Below are 25,013 nucleotides of genomic sequence, written 5' to 3'. Positions count from 1 at the left end.
AACATAAAAATACAAGTGTGAGGGCAGGAGATGAGCCACCTAACATTGCATGGTCGCATTCAACGAAATGGGCAGCTCATACTCATAAGGGAACAAACTACAGAGGCCATGGACGAGTTATCCACACAACAAGGACACTTTCATGTGAAGGGATTCAACCCCATGTCAGAATCCATCTCCAACTTGCTATTTTACTTTTCTAGAATCTGTTCTTCCTTCCCCCACCCCCTTTTATCTTAATTTCTTGTCTTCTTCTTCTTCCATAGATATACATGCTTTTGACTATATTTCTTATATTTTTGTAAGTTCCTTACAAACTGACATGATAGTCCACGTGACACTTATCATAATAACCACTAAAATGTGAATTATCAAGTGACAGTTTACATGACATTTATCACGTTTACAAACTGTTGTGACAACTTACATAACACTTACTACATCAACTACTAAAATGTGAATAGCCAAATAACAATCCACATATCACCCAATTTCATAGAATATAAATGACCTCATGAGTTTGTAAAGAATTGGTAGTAAAAGGAATAATACGACAGGTTCATGCACATATTGTATTGTCTGTCACATCAACTAGTGCGAAAAGATTTTGCCCAAAGATTAGCATAAAGAGCATTTCTGAAACAAATATGTCCAACTGTTCATACCATCATATCAACTAGTGCATTACAGCACTTCAAAAAAAAACTAGTGCATTACAGAAAAACGATGCCTTGATTATAGCTGCTTTTGTTATGCCATTATGCATGCAGCATACTCACCTTCTAGTCAGCTTGTTAGACTTTTGCTAATTCTCGATTAAAATTAAAGAGGGAAAAAAAAAATTAAAAATTCACACTTCGGCCTCTATATCAATGAAAGTCTTATGCATTTTCCAATTTTATATATATAAATTTTTTAATTTTTATTTTTGGCCTTTGTTTGAAAGTTTTGAACTTTTCCCAGAATTCGGATATTGTGACATGCTGAGATCCGGGGCACATTGGTGACAAAATAGGCAGCTTCTCCATCGTACCCTCATTTAATTCAAAAAACTATAAAAAACCAAATTACAAAGGCAAGGTGGGACAGAGAGATGAATAAAGAATGAATATGTCTACACCTGCTCGACTTAGACTGTTTCTATTTTTTTTTTTTTTTTCTTTTCTTTTTTCCTTTTTACAAGAATTGCCTGATCTGTATACGTATATGGGTCTTGCTCTTCGTGAGAAAAATTTACTTCCAAATCTTCTCTCTTCCCAAGCGACAAAACTGGAAGCTGCAGCAGAAACGCAGAATGGATCCAGAATTGGATGCATTGCTCATACATTATGGCTCCTGGTGCTTCCAGTCCTCCGAGCAGATGCTTCTACAAACTCTGCTTCCCAACCAAGCATCCGAGTTAGCAAGTCAGCGTTACCTCTTATGTACATGCACACGGTTTGGCAGCAGCAGCAGCAGCAACCTTAGTCGCCTTACAAACATGTAGCCACATCTTATCAGACCCAATACAACCCACAATATGGTTCTCTGACCATCTGCTACGCATTATAACGCAACCCCACTGCCGCTCGGCCCGGATCAACTTTGTCCGGAACAAAATCCTTGGGAAATGAAAAATCATGTACCCCAAGATTAACCCTCTGGTTCCTTCCTCTTCTTGTTGGACTTCCTGGTGACCTTGGATTTCTCTGCTAAATCCACGCTTGGAAGTGGCCTTGGGTCTGGTATGCTGCTGGGTTCCAAATTGTCAGATTGGTCTAAACTGGATGAGACCTCGTAAATAATGGCCGCATCAAGGGAATATATACGTAAGGCAAGGGCAGAGAGAGTAGAAGTTTTTGCAGCAGCTGAAAGTGATGACCAATACCACCACTCATTCCTCAAGTATTCTGTCTTAATCATGTCCTCCAATATGATTGTTGCTTGAACCATCTGAAACAACCAAGGTAATTTTACTTAGTTGAGAGACACTCACGAAGCTCCAAGCCAAGGAAAAAGGCATATTAGAATATATTCTATTATTCAACATTTTAATTTGTGGATCTTATTTGTCACATAACACCTAATGTACCCCACAAACTATAGCCAATCAGATGACGGGTTTAACCATTTTTCTTTTTTATGCATGAGTTCAAGATGTGCTATTTCGAGAGGAAAGCAATAAAATTAAAACTCAAACTTCCCATGTAGAACCAAGAGATGAGACTGATAAACAGTATGAATGCACTAACAATTATTAAAGCACCATAAAAAAATAAAAAATAAAATAAAAAAGGCGGCGGGGAAAGCAAAAGGGCATCGATAGTGATTTGTCAATGTACAAATTTACACTAGTTAGAACCAAGCGATGAGACTGACCTCGTATATTGTCCCAGCAGATTTAACAAATGCACGCCATGCCCATCTCCTTTCCACATGTGCCTTTGATGGTCTCAGAGCTTCTTCAGGGAGAGCAGCATCCATGTCAAGTAAGTTGATCTTGAATCGCCTTGAAATCTGTGAAATGTTACCTACTAATGGTCTCAATGAAGACATGGGAACCACACAGCAGCGGCCATCACCCATTTCCAAAGAATGACCATCTATAGGTGATCTTTTTCCTCTTTTATCCAAGCATCCTAAAGCTGGCTTGTTGGTATTTAGTGCTCGACTGACTTCATTTGCAGATCTTCTTGGAGAATTGTCACATATCCTGTCATGGGCTGCATTTGTTATACTACTATTTCCTAGTAAAACTAGCCTTTCAACAGCCTTGGACTCATCACCCTGACCACCTACATCTTTCTGAGGAATTAACATTAGTGTAGTAGAATCACTAAGGTACGGTGATGTGGATGGGATAAAAGATGGGATCCCATTTGAACCAATAAGTCCTATCTCCTGTACCAATTCCTTGTTTGAATCCTCTGTCACAAACTTGGAACAGATCTCATCAAGATCATACGGGCATACCAGTCCTTCATTCTGAAATTTAATCAACCTTGAGCTGAGCTGAGAACCTCCACCTTTTGAAGTTTCTAAAGCATCCATTTCCCCTTTGCACTCTTCCCGAACGACCTCGCATTTTGAGTTCCTTTTGCCTTTCTTTGTATCACCTATTTCCTTGCTCTTCTCAAAGGTTAGTGCACCTGAACTGCACCTACCATCATTGTGCCCCTCAAGTTCCACATCGGTGGAAAAGGTTCTGTGGCACGAGTGGCAATGGTGTCTAGAAGGCCAAATGGGTTCTAAGCAATCACACCTGTACATCTTCTCATCATTGGCTACTCTTGCCTTTTTACCCCGCTTCTTCAAGATTTCAGAGGTTTCCAACTCAAAGCAAGGACCATACTTCTTCTCAAGCAACAAGGCTGCCTTGGTAACAAGACAATTAGAAGATCCAGCTATATCACTACTTCTGGTCAATGAAAAAATCGATTGGTGCTCATCCTGGACTTGGTTTTCATCTTGGAATCTCAGCTTATGCCACTGGAAAATCGACTCTTTCAGTTCTCTCTCCTTTGGGTCACTATCCTTCAACCAACCAATCAGTTCATCAATTTCTGAATCAGTTTCATAACAAACCCATGATGAACAAAGGGTCGTTGCATCATTCAGTTCATATAGGAAAGGACAGCAAGCTTTTGACCCCTCTAAATTCAAATGAGTATCTATGCCAGATGAAGTGGAATTCGGTATAACAGATATCTTGTCCACTGTGCCTCCACGATACATCTTTTTCCTTTCATGCTGTAGAGTACTCCCACAAACAATAACCCGTGGATGTCCGCTTGGTGTGGCTGAAGCCCAATACAATCTACCCACAGAATCACTTCCCAAGAACTCCCTCCTCACAGATAGCCTCAAAAGCTGCGACTCTACACTAGTAATTGAGTCTTGCAGAAGTGCAATGTCATTCTTGATGGAGTTCAACTCAAGGTGATAGGTTTGTGACTCATTCACAGCAACAGAAGCATGCTGAGCTGCATGAATGCTCACCATGTTAGAAGTACAATGTCCTTGCGGATCTGAAGGTGGCAAAGAAATGCTGGTTCCTTTATATTCTTGCAGGTTATTCTGGGAATGTATTTCTCTAACAGAGCCATTATATTCTTGGGACAAAGGATTTGATATAGGTAAGCCATTTGGTCCAATGGACTTGTCAGTCTCTTGAGAGAGAAGATTACCAGGTACCTTTCTGTCATCCACAGCACCGTGGGCATCTTTTAATTGAACTTCCGTATCTATGGGATTCATAGTTGGGATGTTATTCTCTGAACTAGTGACAGATGGCTGTTTATCAAAACTGTCAAGTCCAGATCCCTCTCGACCACCCTCCAGATGTGGCAGGTCATTGGAGAGGACTCCAAAGTTAGGACTATCAGTCAAAATATGCGGGCGACCCAGACAATTACCCAGGTTTGCAAGTGCATTAGCAACACCATCCTTTACGTTAACTTCCCCAACAACATTATGCATACTTGTATCAACCTTTGCAGCTCGTGCAGCCAAGTTTTCTTCCTTGGCCTTAAGATTCTTCAATTCTACAGAAAATGAACGCAATTTCTGCTGCAATTCAGCTGATGACTCAGCACACTGCTCAAGATGTTGACGAATAAGAACCGAGTTAAGAAGTTCATCACATAAACATTTGAGCAGGAAGGTTCTCTGCAATCACAATAAAAGGCACACTTAAAAACAAATGATGTCGAGGAGAGAATGAAAGCAACACAGATTCTAAAACATATCTTGAAAATTTATCCAGGCACATGATGCAAGTTTGCCCTAATTTTGTCATCAATTTCGTTTATTATTCCAGTCATATCGGTTTCTCTTTTTTTTTTTACCCTGGAATAGCAAAAATTTGTGGCATATATCATCATACATGTAAAGTGCTTCCTTGTACAATATGTACAAATTACTTGCACTTTCATACTAAGAAACAAAAATTAGAAAAGGCACTAAAAAGGTCATCAAACACAAAAACAACAGAGAAGAACTTAAGAAATGGGCTATAATGCAAATACAAGTTTTAAGCTAGCTACAAGTGATGGTGTCCTGATTTCTTCTTTATTTTTTGACAAATAATTCATATCTAGCTTTGGCCTTCAACTATACTGTTTTGAATACAGTTGCACAAAAACTGCTCCTTTATTTCTGTAGAATCTAAAGATAAGGACCCATTAAAAATTATCGAATCGACAGTATTATTTCTTCTATTTGAAGTTGCTAACCTATGAAAAAACTGTGTTCTTATCTATTGTTGGAAACCTCAAATAAAACAGAGATTCTAATTTTCTGCAGAGAAGACTAGAATTTGAGGCAAATGGTAAGCATATCCAACACAAACAAAAGAAGAAAGATATAAAGCAACAGAGAGAGAGAGAGAGAGAGAGAGAGAGAGAGAGCTATATAACCACAAAAGAAGGAAAATAACACAGAATTGCAATGTAATTGCTACAATGGTATGGAGATATAAGTGCCATATATATCAGCAAAGTAAGGAAGGCAATATTTGAAGTAAGGTTCCACAGACAAACCTCGCCTACACTTAATTCCCAGTACTCTTTCTCATCCATTACAGATGATAAGTGTGTAAGTGCTTCCAAGTAAACACAGGTAACCTCTCCCTGATACTTTTTACTCCGGCGTCGGCCAATGACCTGAATGCGCTCCGACGCATCTTGAATGATGCGTTTACCAACAACACAAGAAGGGCAATACCAGTTTCCTTCAGGGATCCTTGCAAGTGGAGGATTCAAGCAATAAGTATGATACTCAGCATCGCAAGTATCACATAATAGGACACTGTCATCATCTCTATCAATGCCACACACTTTGCAAACTCCGTCATCCCAAGGGGCTTTTGGAATCTCATTAGTGGAAGCAAGAAACTCATCCATTTCCCTCCTTGTTTCAGCACTAAAGCTATCCAATTTAGAGTACTCCCCAAATTTCTGGACAACGATAGCAACCTGCATCAAAGAAAGTACAAAACCTCAAGACAGGTGCTAAACGAATATGGAGCAGATCAGCATGGTAAGCACACGCAAGAGAGAGAGAGAGAGAGAGAGAGAGAGAGAACCATAAACCATTTGCTATTCCTAATAAGAACACCTTTCAAATCATAATGCATTTGCACAACGCCATACCACATGCATGGTAAATTCCGTATATCAAACTACCAGGTTTATTTCTAACTATTGCCAGACATCACCATGCCTATTTCAGAACTTAATGCATATCTAGAAGGCAAAATTCTCCCATGGTTCTTAGAAGTGCATTGCCAGACATCACTGTGCCTGTTCCAGAACTTATATTCACTGGGTAAACATATTTTTGTCTCTCTCCACTTATACCATGGGATAAAAAAAATATATCATCCAGAGTGGATCACAAGTTACCACATTTTCCAGTCACTCTGAAGTGTTTCGTCAACCAAATTGGTGTTTAAACACTAGCTTATTCTGACACATTAATACATAATTAATTATAAATTTAGGTGAAGTTAGGAATTAATTTTTTTTCTTCTTACAATTGCTTCAATCTGTCCACTACATTTATATTTTCTTACATTTTGCAACATTCTTCACTTATTAAAAAAATGGTGGTTGTTCGAGAGTATAAAATCATCATAATATTGAAATCAATACCAGGTTAATTGCTTAGCTAAACTTTGTTCTACACAATCTAGAGGACTCGTCTATTTTTTCATTCTTCAACACAATTGAAAAGCTTCATTCATGTATATAACTGGTCAATAAAGTTTTAATGCACATAGGGACTTACATGAATCAAGACAACCTCAATAAGGAGAGAGAGAGTAGAGAGAGCTAACGAACCTCCTTTTCATACAATGATTCAAATTTCTGAGATAATGTCTCTGCCAATTCAACTAAATCAGGCTGATCCCCAAACGCAGTGCGAACATTATTCCATAACTGCAAGGTGAAAGTTTCATTTATTAGATTTTAAAGATCAACAAACAAAACTATGACAGATAGTGAAAGCTGGAACCTGGATAAACATAATGTGAGAAATCAGATATTCCACTCTTTCATTTCATAACCATTGTAGCATGATACCAGATACTTGTTCATATTCCCATTAGTTAATCCCCCACACACTTAAAATAACTATATTAACATAGGTAATCAACATCCCACACACATATACTCTTAAAATAAGTATATGAACATAGGTAATCAACATCCATAGATGCAAGGAACTTAATGAAATAAAACTTTGCAAGGAAAAGCTAGAGGCATAAAGGTTTGGTTGCCCAAACCAGGTGGAAGAAAACAGACCTCCCTAACATCCTCAAGAAAAGCTTCCTGGGATCCGCCATAAGCCCCAGTTGCCAATCTCAAATCAATGGTCCTGAAGTCCAAAGGACGAGATACCATTGCTTGAGATCCAAGAAATCCCTCGTCATCATTATCACTTGAATTTATTGGTTTTCTCCCAAGCAGATTGCAGAAAACTTTTGCATCATCTGCAGCAGCAGCATGGCGTAATACAATACGACAACGTTTCATAATAATGTCAGATATAGAGATAACCGTCTTCCGTTTTATTCCCTTAACAGATTTTTGCTGCACTTTGTCACCACATACATCACCTAGCACTGAAAGAACTGCTTTCTGTGTTCAATCAACAAGATAAAGCATTCAATTCAGAATCATTCTTGAACAATGTATGTGATAAAGATAAGCCGCCAAGTGCATCTAGTTACACAGTAAAAACTAGAGGAAGAGAAATGACTCAAAAGAGGTCATTTCAGAAATTTAGCTAAAAGTGTGCAACATGGTTGGATTTTTCAAGTTTCCTTGTTCACTACAGGCCAATCATATGATCATTGTACCCAGCCTCCAACCCCAAGCCAATCTATTTATACATGAGTTGTATAACTTCAACCAAAAAATAAAATAAGTTATATAAGAGTAGAAAAAAAGAATTCAGCCTGGGTCAGATTTGAAGATGAGCTCAGGTTTTGACACCACTATTTACAAGGAAAATTCAATTGAGCACACGCGCACAGAAATTACTTTGACATAAGGGAAATTCAGGATGAGGAATTACTACAAATGAAATCTATATTTCAATAAATAATAATAATAACAACATCAACAATTATTTTAAAATTGAACTGGTGACATAAACTGAAAAGTTACAACCATAACTACAACCTCGTATAATCCATCAGATCATCTCATTACATTTTTATTATAGCGAGATATATTGGCAGTCAAGAGGGAGAAAGTGGCAGTTAAAATAACAAATAAAGCAGATACAGAATCTGTGTGGTTTTTTTAGAAAAAGATTCTTAAGATATAAGGATGGCATGCTCTCTACAGTATTCCATCCCCTAAAGGAGCCTTGAATTCTCAAGATGTTACAACCTAACATCTGCATTAAAAGATTTACTACTACAGGTTTTAATCATTTAAAGAAAAGGACAATTAGATTTTTGCACACCTGAACTTTAAACTTCACTACCTAAAAGATTAAGTACTTCCATTCAACCATTTAAAGAAAATATTAGATTTTTGCTGACATGAACTTGTTAACTTGAATTCGAGTAAGACCAATGAACTCACTAAGCCAGGATCGCTAGCTGATACTAATATAATAGACAGATACTGCCTGTTTTACTAGCCGAAATGACTCCCAATTAGTAAGAAGAAGCCAAAGCTCAAGAATTATAAAATGCAAACTGAAACATACACTTCATTTAAAACTATTTAAGGTTTTAACACCTACATAGAGTGCACTAACAAGTAACAAGGTACAGTTAAAAAAAAAAAAAAAAAAAAAAAACAAAACTGTGAATAGCACCTTCGTAGGTCCTGAGGCATTGCCCTTATAGACTTCCTTACTGATCGAATGCTCCAATATTTTCTTTGCCCACTCCGGTGGCCCTTTATCCAAAGCATCATAAACACACTTTCTAATTCTCGTTCCCACATTTGTGGGTAGTTTTCTAACAGGTTCCAGCATCTTTGCCCACTCTGGGATATTTCCATCATTCACAAAATTCTTTTGGGAAGCACCAGTTGCAGTTGAATCAGACCCTTCGTCTTCTATGGTAAGAAGATCATTTTCTCTGTTCAAAGAACCAAAAAGTTTCTTTGTAGCCTCTGCAAGCAACTGAAGGTCAAAGAAGAAAAGCATTAGTATGCATCCTGATCCCTTTTTTTTCTCTGTTTACAACTGCACCATGAGTTATAGCAACAACTACAGACACTTCAAAAATTGCAAGTATAAATCAGATCAGAAATCTGAGCCAAGATACTTTTGCATAAGAATGTTCAAGACATATACAAGGAAGCATTGAAATATCAAATCCACTAAAATTACAAGGGAAAAAAAACAGATAGCAAGGAAGCCACTCCAGTATAGCAGGATGGTCAAGGAATCTTAATGGCACATAAAAAATCATATTTTCTTCAATGCACTTGCTTGAAAGAAATAGCAAGACCAAGAATCATAGGAACATATCAAACAAAATGTAGGATAGAAAACACTTACGCAAAGATAAAAAAGTGATCATAAAACCAAGAAACATCCACATGATATTTTAGGGATTCAAAAAAAGAAAGAAGTGGTATATTAAAAAATATACAAGTCAAACAAGTAACATGGATGCATTTAGCTAGATATGTAAAGAATTTTATAGACGACCACAACTCTGGAACTCGCATGTAGTGTCACTGCACAGATCATATTAGAAGAGTTACGAACAGCAATGTCTGCTATGACGGGTAAGTTCCCTATCAATTATACAGTCAAAAGTCCATGCTCTCTAATAATCTCTTTAATTCCTTAGTGGGAATCGCAACACCTTCGAAAGTTCAGTATGACAAGAAGAAGATATCTAAACATCACATAAGGAAGAAACACCAATTATTTGAAACCATGCTGATCCCAATCAAGGGCATATTCTTCTCTGTCTTTTATTCGATAAGTAAATGAAATATCATTAAAAGCGCAAAAAGTGCAACTCAAGTACACATAAAGTATACAAGAGAAACGCTTGGCTAAAAAGAGAGAACAAGTCAAGAAAACCATGAAAACTAAGCAAATTAAGATCTAAAGCAATTGTCCATCGGTAAAGAGTTCTGAAAAAGAAAGACTTAAGTTCCACCACCGTCCTTTCATTGTCTTCAAAACTTCTGCCATTTCTTTCCCTCCAAAGACACTACAAAAGACAAGACAAAACCATTTTCCACACAACTGTGTTCTAAGAACTGCCTCCCAACCTTCTCCAACAAGCAAAAAATTACTCTCTTAGGCATGATCGAAGCTAACCCAACAAGACTAAATATAACACTTCACAAGGCACTAGCAATCTCACAATGGAGAAGATGATCCACATACAACACTAGTCAACCACAATAATATGTCGTTTTCTGAGGCTATCCATGGTGAGGATCTCCACTAGGGTGGTTGTCCAAGCAAAAAAAACCACTCCCAAGGGGTCTTATTCCACCAAATAGTCTTCTAAGGGAATTGTGTGCTATCATGAGGTACAAGGACGTTAGAGAAAGATCTAAGGTATCCCAACGAAATACTATACAAATCCAGGAAAATATCCTTTACGACATGATCCTCGTACAACTTGTCATACCAGAATCTCACTCCAAGCAATTTTTACTCTAAGGATGTGTACTAATCAACATTAGTGCTACCATTTTACATTGGAGACATGCAAATTACAATTTCTAGAAAGTGCTCTTTCAATGATGTTGAAATACTTCTATATCTTTGAATTAGAAAAGGTAAGTAAAATAATAGACCATAAAAGACTAAGAGATTTACAAGAGCATCAGCTTCCATCCCAGCCACTCCAGTAAGTGAGCCACATAGCACCCCACCATCACCTTGCAAGCAACGAAAGACTTTACCACTTTCGCGAGCAGTAATCTCAGCAGAGTCAAGATTACCATCCATGGCTAAGACAGCCAGAATGTATCTTCGAGCTAATTCTGGCCAAGTTAGTTCATTAATAGGGAGCATATTGATCTTAGTTCTTTTTGCAGGAATACCACTATCCACATCTTTTTTCCTTCCCCGTTTTGATTTTGACTCTCCAGAATCAAAATTCGGATCTACAAGTGCAGCAACCTTGGACTGCAGCTCACCTACCAGCCCTCTTAGAAGCGACTTATGAGCCTTCGTCAAAGCTACACCACAGCATCTACTGTAAGTTAAAGATGCAAGTTTAGTTTGAGCTGCCTCCTTCGTTGCTCCTGTTTCCATTTGTATAAATGCATGTGGATTTTCCCTATCTGCAGCTGGACCAGCTTCAAAGCTTCGGGATAAGATTGATCCACCTGCATGGCCAATTCTATGCAAATGTACACCTTGACTCCCCTGGGTTTCCTTTTCAAATTTTTCTAGAAGACTAGCACCATCTGACCACGGGTTGATGAGTTCTTCTTCAAGTTCCTCAAGTGACAAAGGCTCCTTCAAACTCAAAATATCATGAAATCTCCATAGTAATTCCCATGCCTAGAAAGATAACAGAAAACCAATAAGACCTCACATTGTACCTAGTGAATCATCTGTAGCAAAGCAAAATTATAATATTTAAATAAACTGTGACATATTCAAGTTGCAGGGACATACCTGATAAACATCGCCAACATGTTCAGGAGGAACCCTCAAGCACAAAGGCTTACCAGGAGGAGGAGGTTCATAGATGACATGGTTTTTAATCAACTTGGCTTTTTTGGATCTCCTCAATAAACCATGCAATGCTGCTTCTTCAATACAATCTACTCCAGCATTTAATTTAATCATCAGAAGCCCATTTCCAACTGTTAGTGATGTAGAATAATTACCTCTACTAACCAGAAATTTATAGCTCGAACAGGCTTGTACCCCAGGAAGCTGTTCTATGATTTCCTGCACAAATTCCACATCTAATCCAAATCTGTCCTGCTCCAACCATTTCTCCAGTACCTCAAATGAAGATTCAAGTTCATTGTCAGCCTGAAATACAGATGCGATACCGACAGAACCTGGTGAACTGCAAAATTTATCTAACGAAGCTAAACTCGTTTTGCTTTTGTCAGTTGTTAGACGACAATTAGGCATGTCTATTTCATTTTCAACATGCCTGCAGAAAAACTTTAAACTCCCTTTCTGTTTACAGATTTCAGAGCAAGCAGTAATGAATTTTTGAGACACTATTCTCCATGCAGAAGATGACGAGCAATCTTCCGCTGAAATCTCACCAATTTCATCTCTCAATCTCAAATCACCAGGTAAAAGAGATTGAGATTTGTCATCAATTGAACTAGCTTCAACCTGCAATCTGTTTGACATCTGAACATCAGAAGCTCCATTCGAGCAACCCCTAAGACAAGATAAAAGATCATTTTCCACAGGTGGGCAAGGGTCTGAGAGAATCATCTGAATACTGCCATCATTTTCACAATACATATCATGAGAAGTACCATCATCACTTTTTTCATTAGTCTGTCCATCAAAATGTCCGAGGTTTGGCGTGAAGAGGACAGTTATCCCATTTGGAATGGGAAGTGCAGAGCATGAACACCTTCTGACCCTAAAGATAGGTCCAGAATCACCACCATCCGATACTTCACACATAAAAAGAGAACCGGTAGTTTTATCATGCCAACAGGATCTATAACCTACAGGCCAGATCTGGCTAACATCATGATACGAAGGCCTAGCATCAACTTCTCCCAGAGAAAGAACAAAAAAATCTTCAAACTGCACAGGAAGCCCATTCTGAAAATGCAAAACATACACAAGAATGAGGCAAGAAGAGCCAGCTGAAAGTAACTACATCACTTACAACAGTCAGTTAAATTGATAATGAATAGTTCCTACACCACCAGCTAAGCATGGAAAAGAAAAACAAGTTCAGTAACATGTAAACTTACATTAGATTGCTGAGACCCGGAGCGAGAATTCTCTTCTCTTTCAGCTTCTGAAACTTTAACATTATTACCAACTGTACTTGCCCCACCTTCCACAGTTGGGCCATTGGACAAGAGCTCTTTACGATTATCACAGAACAAAATTTCCTTATTCTCAGCAAAACCGTTAGTAGTTGAAAATTTTGAAGGCTTCCTTTTCCTAGATAGATAAGACCTTCCTGACATTGACTGAGACCCCTCGCTTCTTGCTTCAGGTTCCCTAGAATTGAAGTTAGACATCAAGCCAAGATAACAAGCAACTTCATACACGGAATCAAATATCTTCCCATCTGGAGCACGGTAAACTGCATACAGTTCACAATTGCCCATTGATCGTCTAAATTCCACACGCCAACCTTCCTCCAGTACACCATGCCTTTCAGAGACGAAATCTCTAAGAGCCTGCAAAAAAATCTCGCTTGGATTCCGAGATGGTAATCTAATGGCTGTATTATTACTAATTTTACGCTTTCCTAGTGGGAAACTCAAATCTACTTCTTCATATCTTCTAGTTATAGTCTGCGAATGATGCAATATATCTTCCAAACCCAATACAGTGTGTGTCCAAATCCCAGAAGCTTTTTGATAGCCAAAGCCATTTCCCGCATACAAAATGTCAGAGAACGTCACTGGAGCACCAAATGGATTGCCACCAAAAGAATTATCACCCGGAGTGTGTTTTCTAAAACAAAATAAATGTAACCAGTAACTACTTATGACAAGTTGCATTGCAAGATATTTACTCAAAATTTAAAAAAATATGTAGGCACAAAATATGTAAAAGGAAATTCATTAAGTTATTAAATAAGATAAACTCACTTAGGAAAAAATAGAGTAGCAGCTAAACCCTACCAGCTATCAAATGTTTTCGCAATCACAAGAATGACCTATAAGCAACAAGGAAAACAAGTCTATGATCAGATGAATTCCCCCAAGCTTGGTTATCGATTTGTTTCTATGTTGCAGCTTGGCAGATAATAACTGACATAGAACAGCAGGAATTAAGGACCTTTAGGCCACTTCTTGAAAGGTCTTTGGTGAGCAAAGTTAGAAATATATGTAGACTGGCAGGAAAGATTGATTTGAGCCACAAAGTCAGGATCTTGAAGGGTTTAAGTTGTTGGAAGACAAGAACTCTGATTGTAGGATTTTATTTGGATCTTGAAGGGTTTAAGTTGTTGGAAGACAAGAACACTGATTGTAGGATTTTATTTGGCAGCAGGGGTTCCTAGGGTTTTGGGTTAGCTAGGGCTATGGTTTTATGGTGGGAAAAAGCTGGAAAATATCAGGGAATATGGGATTTCTAAGGGTGTATGGAAAGGGCTGATTTGGAGATTAAACAAAGAAGAGATATAGGGTTTGAGTGGCTGTTCATGGGCAGTGAACAGTAACCCCAGATTAATATTGAACTATCATAGGTTACCTGGGAATTATTTGATGGATAGGAGGTTTGGGTTTTACATATTTGGACTTTACGAAAAGAATAAGTGCAGATTTAGATCTGGTCTTGGCTGGAATTTAATGGAAATTGCAAGAAAAATCTAAGGATAAATAGAAAGCAAAAATTGGAAGATAAACCTAAGCATCAAAACTTGAATTCCTCAAGAGTAGTCAGAATATTCTCACAAATGGATTTTCAGTTTCAGGGGTGGTTGGTGACATAATACATATTCGACTACCACCAAGTCTTTGTATAGAAACCAAAAAACACAAAAAATGGTGAGTTCAAAATGGCCACAAGACAAGGACCTTGACAGAACATGAGAACAATGCCATGGCAAGACCATAGACCAACACGTATAGCCCAAGCGCTAATTTAAAAGATGCATTACCACCGCTTGGATTCCAAGCATGATAGCATGTGGTTCCAGCACAGGCTCTAGTGAAATAATACAGCAAACCTCAGTATGAGCCCCAAGACTGTAAGACATTATTTGTGGTACTAAATTATCTAACTCAAACAAAATACAGGCAGCTTGCAGAGGGTTGCTATGTAAAGACAGCCAGTTCCAACGAATTAACCGTATAAAGGACACCTGCCTTCACACTGGTCACGTATCCTGGACTGCTATAGACATACAATAGCCATAGCCATGCGACTTTTTGGGACATCAACTGCTACGATAACAACGTCGCAGACATCGCTTCAGCTCTGCCACCCGAATAAATTCTCTCTCTCTCTCTCACGCACACGCACACCTAAAATCCCTAAACACATTGCTATAACAACAACTACTACTAACACTTACCCCCTAGACAAAATGAATCAAAGCGTGAAACTCCATTTTTACTATTGAAAGAAAAATTACACCAGTTAAACGTCATTCAGCCAAAATTAAAATTTTTAAATTTCAACTTTCAACTAGTAGCAACCATAAAAGCTACAAACTTTCACCTCTCTTCCCGTGTGACTAGGAATGCTCAGTGGCAACCTCGCCCTTGCAAGATTACCAACATGCTAATACAAAGCATTACTTAGTCGGTAATACAACAACTAACTATTACCCTCTAAACACAATCAAATAAAGCTTAAACCTAAATTTTTACTATTTCCCAGCAAAACCTTTCCATTTCTAAACTTCAAACACGAATAAAGTTTAAACTTTCAACTGCTAGCAACCATACTCGTATTCTAACTAAGGGTTAGAGTTTATTTTCGTCAATGCCGTACCTCAAATCCAGCACCTCCGAGCTGCCCTCGCCATCGCAATCACCGTCGACATCGCTAGGCGGCGAGGCGTTCATATCGAGAATCTGCTTGGACTTGACCCCGAGGGGCCAGCGCTTACTCTTCACCCCACCGCACTCGCAATCCGCACAGACCCACTCGTCGTGGCTCTGAAGCCCCTGGCGGCCACGCACTCCGGCGCAGCCAAGGTGAAAGCCGCGCTCGCACCCGTCGCAGACAACCACGAGGCCGACCCCGACCTCGGGCCGGCCGCACGCGCCGCACGCCCCCGAGCCCCGAGCATCATCCTCTCCCGGGACCCCTGCCGGGCCCCCCGGCGGGCACGGCGGGTTCACATGGTAGGTCCGGACGACGTCCATCGAATCCGGCAGGGTTTCCGCGAGTGGCGGCGAGGGGATCTCATTGAGATCGATTCCGAGCCGCACGGGCTTCGGGTTCGGGTTTGGGTTGTCTCTGAGTTCTTCGCTTGAATCGGTGAGTTCCATTATCCGAGTCTCCGCTCCGAGTTTTTCCACGTCGGTGAGTCCCTATGTGATGCCCGTACCATTGCTCGCTGAAGATTCAGATACCAGAAATAAAAATGTACTGATCGGATGGCTGAGATTTAATCCACAGAAAGAGAAAGAGGGGTTTTGGTTTTCGGTTTGGGTTTCGAGGGAAAGAAGGAAAGAGAGGAATGGGGCCGGCAGAGGGGGACTCGTATCGAAAGAAAACCTGACTTGTTTTTTTCAATGAATTAATAAATTGAATAAAGGAAGAAAAAAGCATGTCATACGCGCTTGGGGCTTGTATCTGTACTCGCTCTGTGGGAGCGACACCAAGCCAAAATGTGGACCTGTTTGGCACAGGCTTCGCCCTCCAGCTTCTGGGTTCATTAATAACTTCCCTCTCTTATTTACTTATGTTTCCAAGTACACTCTTCTTCTTCTTCTTCTTCTTGAGCCCAAAGTCTAGTCTGTTTCTCGGCTATGCATTCAAAACCATGCGCATTGACATGTCACTATTTATATCTTATCATTTTTCATTTATTTAATAAATATTTTAAGAAAATTGACTCTCTTTTTTTTAAGATAACATTTTTAAAAAAAAAATTGAGTTGGATAATTTTTTTTTTCCTCACATATTTTATTCAATTTAAAATACACGTGAGAATTACATATCTTAGATATTCAATATTTAGGTATTATTAGGAAGAGAAATGCTAGGTATTTTTCTGATGTTCTCCTAACTATAATGTAACTTTTAAAATTATCAAAATAACACTAAAAGAACACATAATATTTTCCTATTAGAAATATAAGAAGTTACAACAAAAATTATTATTTTTATTCATTTATTTGATAACCAAATTTTCTAAAATAGCTCAACTCGAAAAATTATTTCCCCCAAAACTTTTTTTTAAAAAAAAAATTTCCGGCCGTCGCCCCCTTAGGGTTTTAATTTTAGAAAAAAACAAAATCAGTTTCACCAATTTGCAATTAACTACCTAAAACATAAAAATTGGCACTAATCTTTTAATTATGTCACATGTCATCTACAATAAATATATATATAAAAGAGATGGGGCACCGTCCCAAGGCCACCAAGGTGGTTCGAAAGACCTACTTGATTGATGTGTTTCAGATTTGCAGTGGTCAAACTGTGCGGTCGTTGAATCTGTTCGACCCGACTTGAACCAGTTGGTTCAGTTAACCAAAAATCACGAGACGCTTCTTCTCTTCCATACACGGCAAAGAAAAGTGCGACGTCATGTGTTGAGGATATATATATATATATAACATAAATTACATAATTGCCCAAGCTGCAAAATTATAGAGAGCCACCGACATGGTGCCCAACAGAGGAAGGAAAAGTCATAAAGATGGCTTATAAGCAGGCCCATTGGGCCTTTTTGCATGAAGATTTGGCCTCTCTAAACAGAAAGAGATCAGTTTCTTTTTGTGTTGGATCCGTGGATTTGTGAGAGGATTCCAACATCTATAGGACTTAAATGGATATATATGAATTAAAAATGGATGAATTTTTAAATATATTATTACTTTTTAAAACTTACGATTGCAAATAATTTTATGGTGAGCCGTGTTAAGCCATTTTTTTTAATTATTTAATTAAAATAATTTTATATTTTTATAAGTTTTACAGCAGTATAAAAAACATTTTACCTGTTTTTCATTTGATTTATTCCTAAATCCTAATGATAAGTATGATATTTCAAAAAACTTAAATATAAAAACCCGATATTGTAACTTTTTAAATTTTAAAAATATGATTGCAAAAACCGAGTAAGTGAAGTTTTTCTTTATTTTTATCCAAATTAAAGGCGTAAATAGGAAAGCACATATCAATATACCTCTCTCTCTCCTCTTTTCCAATCCAATCACCCATTATTTATTTATGGTTAATCCCACATAATTAGAAAGATAACAATTTTATTCATTTCATGATTTATATTAAATTTTACATATTTAATGGTATATATATTGTCGGATCAATGATCCATTGAGCTGGTCATAATTGAAAATTTTTCAATGAATGAATATTATTTCTGTTCGATCGTCCGAGTTGTTATTGCCCTTTTTTTTTTTTATTAATCAAAATATAGATATGGACAGCAGCAGTTGGTGCTGTATCCTAGTGACTAGATTGACGTTGCCTATAAATAAATAAAAACAAGCTATGGGGTTTAAATGTTTTGTCTCGTTTGAAATAGTATAGTATAAATGGAACTTTATGAAATAAAATATAATATTTTTAATTATATGGACTAAATAAACATTTTTTCAATGGTACTTGGTGGTAGAAAATTTCATGTTGGACGTAAATCACGTGCCCCTCAAGATAACAACAATCTAATGTGTCCACTCTCCTACCATTGGCACCCCCATGTGGTGTCTTTAGAGCATACTTATATACCAGCTAGAAAATAAAGAAAGAAAAAATAAATAAATAAAGCTGTAATAAAAAATAAAAATAAAAACAAACGTCACATCGCCAACCTGGATCTGAGTCTGAGACCCAGTCTTTGGATTAATCAACCGTTAACACAAAATTACATTAATAATCAGACGGCTACGATGGATTTGATGGGTGAGGTAATGATAATAAACCCTTTCCTTTCCCAACTTAATTAATCCAGTAATCCTTGTCAAATGATAAGGCATCATTTCAAAACCTTCATTTCATTGTCTCGTGTTGGAGCGTCAGTTCAAAATCTGAAAAATCTTTTCAAAAATCAAATACAAAAAAAGGAAACACACACAATCACAAAAAACCAGCTTGAAACGACGATGATCAAGCAGTGGCAGTTCCGATAATTCACAAGAAAACCGCGGGTATTTTAAGTGGCCGACCCTCTCCCCCATCCCATCACATGCAGCAAATATCCCGAGTCTGCCGGCCCAGGTCGGGTTCTTTTACCATAAGCGGCGTCGTCTCGTGTTGACTCGCCGGTTAAAAATCCCCCCCTCTTTCTCTCGCTCTCTCTCTCTCTCTCTTATAAGTGCGCCAATTACACAGAGTGGGACTGAGAAATAGACTGAGAAGCAACGCATTTTCTTCGCTGTTTGGCCGATCATTCTTGTCCGCTCTCTGGTACTCTCTTTCTACACACACGCATATATTACGTATATTTTGTTTGGAACGTTGAATCAAGTTGGGAAAATGGTGGAACTGGATTGAAATGTGTAGTGATAATGAGGAATTTCGCGATCCTGATGTAGTGTGGAGTGAGATCTTTGTTGTGGACTTTTTTGTTCTTTTCAATTTGCTTATTGAAGCGCTAGATCTCCGTTAACTTTGGTTTTATTCACTCTGTTTGTGTTTGGGTCTACTAAATGTGATTGCTGTGTGAAATTTGTAATTATCTGTCTCTGTTTCTTATAATTATAACTGTTTTTTTGTCAGGGGATTGGGGATTTGTTTGGTAGTGAGTGGTGCAAGGAAGAGAAACTTGCAATGCAGTTTTTTTGTTGGTTGATTTTGTTCTGATATGTATATTTAGGGATTAGCGAATGCTTGTGAACTCGTTCGGTTACTTTAGTTACTCACATATTCATTTAGTTGAGCATTATGCTCATATAATTGAAATGCGATTCTCAGGTTTTCATTATGTTATTGTTGACACTTACATAAGTAAGGGGAATATGTTTCTCTTAAGTGTGTTTTGAATAAAATGAAAGATAAATTTGATTAGGGAGGAGCTCTCAGATTATTTACTTCTGTGATTTTCAACTTGCTATTCTACAGTAATGCTAGAGGGGGTGGCTTTTAGCATGTGCCCTAAGATATGGTGGTGGGGTTTGAAATGAATGCTGTAGTGCTAAAGATATTAGGTTTGAAGTAACATGAAAAAAGAAAATGGATGATCTAATACTAAATCTTCAAAGGAAGTGGAGTCAAAGAAGATCTAGGAAATTCTGAAGTTTGCTGAAAGAACAGTGTGAAGTTATAAGTGGAGCCAAATGTCATGGATACGAGGTAGCTAGATGGCAACTAGAACTCTGAGGTTATTAGATGCATAATGTTTGCAAATTGCTTACTGAAAAATGCATGTGCTGCTTGTTGAGATCCTTATAGGACTTCAAATTGTTTATGTTGGTCTGTAGCTAAAGTAATTATTGGCATCGATGCAGGCAAGAAAGGCTCTACGTTCATATTGTGATTAAGTTGAGTTGCAAAGTGGATCCAATACATGGCTAAATAATCTGTTGGCAATATGTTTATGTCCAGGAATATTTTACACCCTTAAAAAGGCACTGCTATTATCTTACATGTAAAGTTGACATGAAAAATGCTTCAGCAATTATCAAAGCCCCTAAATTTTTCTTATGCTGTGTGATTGTTAGAAATGCTGATTCGCCAATGCTTGGAAAACTTACTGCGCAGTAAATGGCCTTATCTTTTATGATATGAAATGAGGGTGAATGCGTGAATCTTCTTATGTCAGTTCAAATCTGGTTTTAATTGTATTAGTATGTTTCTCACGCTTCATTCCAATATGACCATAATGAGCATATTGACAATAATGCTGTCTTGTTATTGTTTTAGGATTGCTTATGATGAAAGGATTTCCTCTTCCTCTTCTTATTTTTTTTTTTTCTCCCCAGACTTCTAGCCTGAAAGTGATGTCAGAGACAGCTCTTCGAGATCTCAATACAATACCTGGATCTGAGAAGAAGAATGAGAGCTCCAGTAAAGGGAATATAACTAAGCCTTACGTTGGGAATGCTAATGAAAATCATGAAGAATGCCAAAAGAAAGACTCTGCCTCCTTGGTTTCACCTCAAATTAATGGTACTGAGACTGCTAAATCTGGAGTAGAGACTGGAAATTCAGAAGTAGAATACATTGAATCTGAGAACTTGAATGATTTAGAAGATGTTGAAACGAGTCTTAAGGTATTTTTTTTCTTGTTCCACTAGTTAGGGTGGTGACATTGCTTCTTTTTTTTTTCACATGGTGTTTTGTTTAAACTTTTCCTCTTGGATGATCATGCATGGACATTCTAATATCTGAAGGTCAACTCTTTTCTAATATTCCAGACACTCTTAGCTGGACTTGAATCTAAAGATTGGATTCTGGTGTGTGAAGCACTCAATAATGTACGGCGCCTATCAATATTTCACAAGGAAGCAATGCTTGATATGCTGTAAGTTCAAAATTCTTATTGGATGATCTGATTGGAAGACATATAGCTTGTCCAATAGAGATAAGGTTAAATAATGCTTTTTAAGATATAGTTTGTTTGACAATCTTATTTATGTCCATCATATATTGGTGAATAGGGAAGATGTGATTTCGCTGGTGGTGAAGTCCCTGAAAAATCCGAGAAGTGCTGTTTGCAAAACTGCAATTATGACATCTGCAGACATTTTCAGTGCATATAACGATCATATAATTGATTCATTGGACCCTCTGGTAACTTGTGTTTCTTATATGCTATTGTCATGACTGGTTGCTTTGTAGGAAATACTCCTAGCATTTACATGCAAATTTATTTCTTACTTGTTTTTTCCAATGTGATCAAATGTGATGGGTGCAGTTAGTTCAGCTTCTTCTCAAATCTTCACAAGACAAAAGATTTGTGTGCGAGGCAGCTGAGAGAGCTTTAGTAGCAATGACTAATTGGGTTTCCCCTGTTCTGTTATTGCCAAAATTACAACCATGTCTTAAGAACAAGAATCCTCGAATTCGAGCAAAGGCATCAATGTGCTTTTGTCGAAGTGTTCCACGACTGGTAAGAAAAATATAACAGGCATGCTTATTTGCTTATCTTTGTTTTTAGGAATATTTCTTCTCTATTTGCTAATAGTAGTTTTCCATTTTATGTTTCCTTAGCTACAAAAATCTTTCCAATTTAGGTTTCTTGTTTATATAGTCATTTACTTTGTTTCATATCTTTTGTAATATTTCTCTGGTTCTTGAGAATCTGAGAAAAGTAAGAGAATGCGATATAGCCTCAGAAAGGAAGTTTTTCTTGAGCCTTTTTCCCTTTTTGAGGGGGAAAAGTGGGATTTACAAAAACACTGAAACTTGTATTTGCCAGTGTTGTTATTACCCCTAAAGTTACTAGTATCGTTTTTCAGACATCTCATTGAACTGTAGACGATTAATTTCTTATGTGATTTATGCAAATTGTTCTCTCTTTGTTGTGATTTCAGAAATACAAATTAATGTGACAATCCTATGAAGACCCTTTGAGTACCCCATGTTGATATATAGATTCACTATTTATTTTGTAACAGCTACTGCTTGTTTCTTGCTATGCTTTAAATGTAATAACCTTATTTTGTGTCCCCAGCATTATGGGCGTACTCAAAGTGTAGTCTTGTTGTGTCACTTTTCTGCTATGTTGACTCCATAAACCTTCCTCTGGCCTTTAAAAAACAAGTCTTAGTGTTTGAAATGTTAATCCGTATGACAGTGAAATTAGATTCATCCCCCCTTCCCCTCTGGTTATCCATGTACATGTATACATTTGTTTGCATGTTTAGGAACACTTATTTTCCTGCCCAGCATATCTGGATTTTGATACCCTCTCTCTTGTATCTTCCTATTTGCCCCTATCACCCTATGTCCACCTGTTTTCTGTGCATATATGAGTGCAATTCTTATTCTTCGTGGCTTTTTTTAATCATTTCTTTGAATCAAGTTTTTGCCCATGCTAAGGATAAAATAAAATTTTGTATCACATCAATCTAACACCTTTATTCATTGTAGTTGGCTGGTTTTAGAAATTTACAATTGGAGAAATTATTATAAGCTATATTTCTAAGGAATCTCTCTTTCTTGGTGACTAATAGTGTCATCAAACTGTCGGCATACTTTTTATTCCCTTGGATGTTGTTTTGATCATTCTTTCTGGTAAGAGATCTCTGAATCTGCTGATTGTCTTTTTCCCAGCATATATAAGGACTGTTATGTGGCTTTCTTCTATTCATTTTGTAAATTTGATGAGGCCTAATATGAAACAATCCAGAAAAGGGAAGGAAAAAATTGTGGAAAATACTATTGGCTACAATGTATCCAGCTCTAGGTATTAGTACTTTGACTGCATGGTGCGTTCTGGCCTGGGTTTTCTTGGACAGGAAAGGTTTTACATACGTTAGATTTGAGGTGTTCTTACTTCTGATTATGCATATCTTTTGAACTTTCGAAGATTTATATTGCAGAATAAATCTTCAGTAGACGTGGGTATATCTTATTGTCCCTTGATGACAAGTATATATTTGTATTTATACCTTTCCTAATATGCTTGTCTTGCTTATGTCAACAGGGTGTTGAGGGCATAAAAACATATGGTATTGACAAATTGATCCAAACAGCTGCACCCCAGCTCAGCGACCAACTTCCAGAGTCCCGGGAGGCTGCTCGAACTCTTCTTCTGGAGCTGCAAACTGTGTACGAGAAATTTCATGACCTCACACCGCCAACTGTGTCAGAGAATCCAGATGCAGGCTCTTGGGAGAACTTTTGTCAGACAAAACTCTCTCCTCTAAGTGCACAAGCTGTCCTTCGTGTAACCAATATTGCTCGGGAGGGTCTCGTTTTGGGTTCCTGATACAAGTTAATATAGAACACATATGATGAGATTTTAATGAGTACTATCCTCATTTACCAACATATATGAGCTTCAGCGAACCTAGCCTACAATTGCAGTTTCCTTGCTTTGATTTGCTTTACTGTCCTCATTTTGTAAATGATGTGAAACTTTGAGATATGTTTGGAATTGCGGTTGAAGCATGTAGTTGAGCAGGAATTTTTATGATAATTCCCGTATACGGTTTATTGCCAGCGTCCATTTCCTCAATTCTGGATGTGTGCTAGGCACCAGAAGTTACACTGCATTTTTTATGCTTTTGCAAGCCCAATCTAAAATCATACTTCCACGTTCATGATTGAATCTGTAATTGCTATGTTTTTTCTCTCTCTGATGTAACACCGAGAAGCAGAAGTGGATAGGTTTTAGAATCATGATGCAATGGGGTTATATTCTACAAATATTTTAAGAGTAATATTCTGGGGAAATGTTGAAGTTCATTATTATATGTTTCTGAGATTACTTTTTGATTGGTTGAATGCTTTGAACACAGACTCGGACAAAAAGAACGAAGAATAATGCTTTGAACAGATTTCACGTTTTCTTCTTTTTGGACTTGTTTGGACCTTTCAAATTTTAAATCTTAGTTTATGGGGTTTCCTGTATATGTATTTAAGATGTATCCCTTTTCTTTTTATGAAAATAAAGTTCGAACAACTGAAGAAGATTATTCTGAGAAACCTTGTTGCTTTAGCTTTTAATTGTGCTCTTCCAACCAAAATAACATCACAACTACTGACATAATGCTCCAACCACCACGCCTATATATAATAGATTATCGATCACACAAGGATCAATCAAGTGGTTTTAAACCTTTTCTTTTTCTTTTTAATTCCATTTTAGATGTCTTAATCATACATTTGTATATAAATTTATACTTTTTCTTTGAATAATATTTTCAATATTGACAGCTACGCAAAAGGATTATTACAATATTTTTGCATCAAGGGAAGGAAAAAAGGGAATACAAAAAACGTAACTTCTCATGATTTAGACAGCTTTTGTGTTGATCCAAATCGGTCACTCTCTTAATGAAGCCTGATTGGGGACAGTTAATCTTAATTTAGAAGACTTAGAAGGTTAAGATGAATAAAAGTAAAGAACAGTTGTCTTTTGACTAATACTATAGGCTGCCTTTTATTTGCTAATATGCCAAAACCATATAAAGAAACACAAGAAAGTGGGTGAAACATACGTACACATTTATATGCAGTGGGAAGAACATAAAGACAAAAGGTCATTAACTTTTGTAGCTCAATATATGGTACTTCTTATCTTTTAAAGGTCGGTTATA

The 25,013-nt window shown here is 37.5% G+C and overlaps 2 protein-coding genes across 3 annotated transcripts; one reads left to right on the top strand and one right to left on the bottom strand.

Moving 5' to 3' along the window:
* Window positions 1-1,000: 1,000 nt before the first annotated feature.
* Window positions 1,001-16,333, bottom strand: LOC132180285 (methyl-CpG-binding domain-containing protein 9). Of its 2 annotated transcripts, XM_059593047.1 has the most exons (10): window positions 15,604-16,333; window positions 12,897-13,614; window positions 11,611-12,741; window positions 10,801-11,493; window positions 8,818-9,129; window positions 7,287-7,622; window positions 6,822-6,920; window positions 5,520-5,954; window positions 2,359-4,647; window positions 1,001-1,932 (listed from the first exon to the last, which is right to left on the bottom strand). In XM_059593047.1, the coding sequence occupies exons 1-10, from the start codon at window positions 16,104-16,106 to the stop codon at window positions 1,633-1,635; spliced, it is 6,816 nt and encodes a 2,271-aa protein (XP_059449030.1). In that variant the 5' UTR covers window positions 16,107-16,333; the 3' UTR covers window positions 1,001-1,632. The 2 variants fall into 2 exon arrangements, with proteins under 2 accessions (XP_059449030.1, XP_059449031.1); XM_059593048.1 differs by lacking the exon at window positions 7,287-7,622.
* Window positions 16,334-18,810: 2,477 nt separating this feature from the next.
* LOC132182701 (uncharacterized) lies at window positions 18,811-23,913 on the top strand. The gene is made up of 6 exons (XM_059596019.1): window positions 18,811-19,212; window positions 20,727-21,017; window positions 21,162-21,268; window positions 21,405-21,537; window positions 21,662-21,856; window positions 23,396-23,913. The coding sequence occupies exons 2-6, from the start codon at window positions 20,745-20,747 to the stop codon at window positions 23,678-23,680; spliced, it is 993 nt and encodes a 330-aa protein (XP_059452002.1). The 5' UTR covers window positions 18,811-19,212; window positions 20,727-20,744; the 3' UTR covers window positions 23,681-23,913.
* Window positions 23,914-25,013: the final 1,100 nt, after the last annotated feature.

The sequence above is a fragment of the Corylus avellana genome, chromosome ca5 (assembly GCF_901000735.1).
Source record: "Corylus avellana chromosome ca5, CavTom2PMs-1.0".
Lineage (NCBI taxonomy): Eukaryota > Viridiplantae > Streptophyta > Magnoliopsida > Fagales > Betulaceae > Corylus > Corylus avellana.
This window is presented reverse-complemented; position numbering and strand designations above follow the sequence as displayed.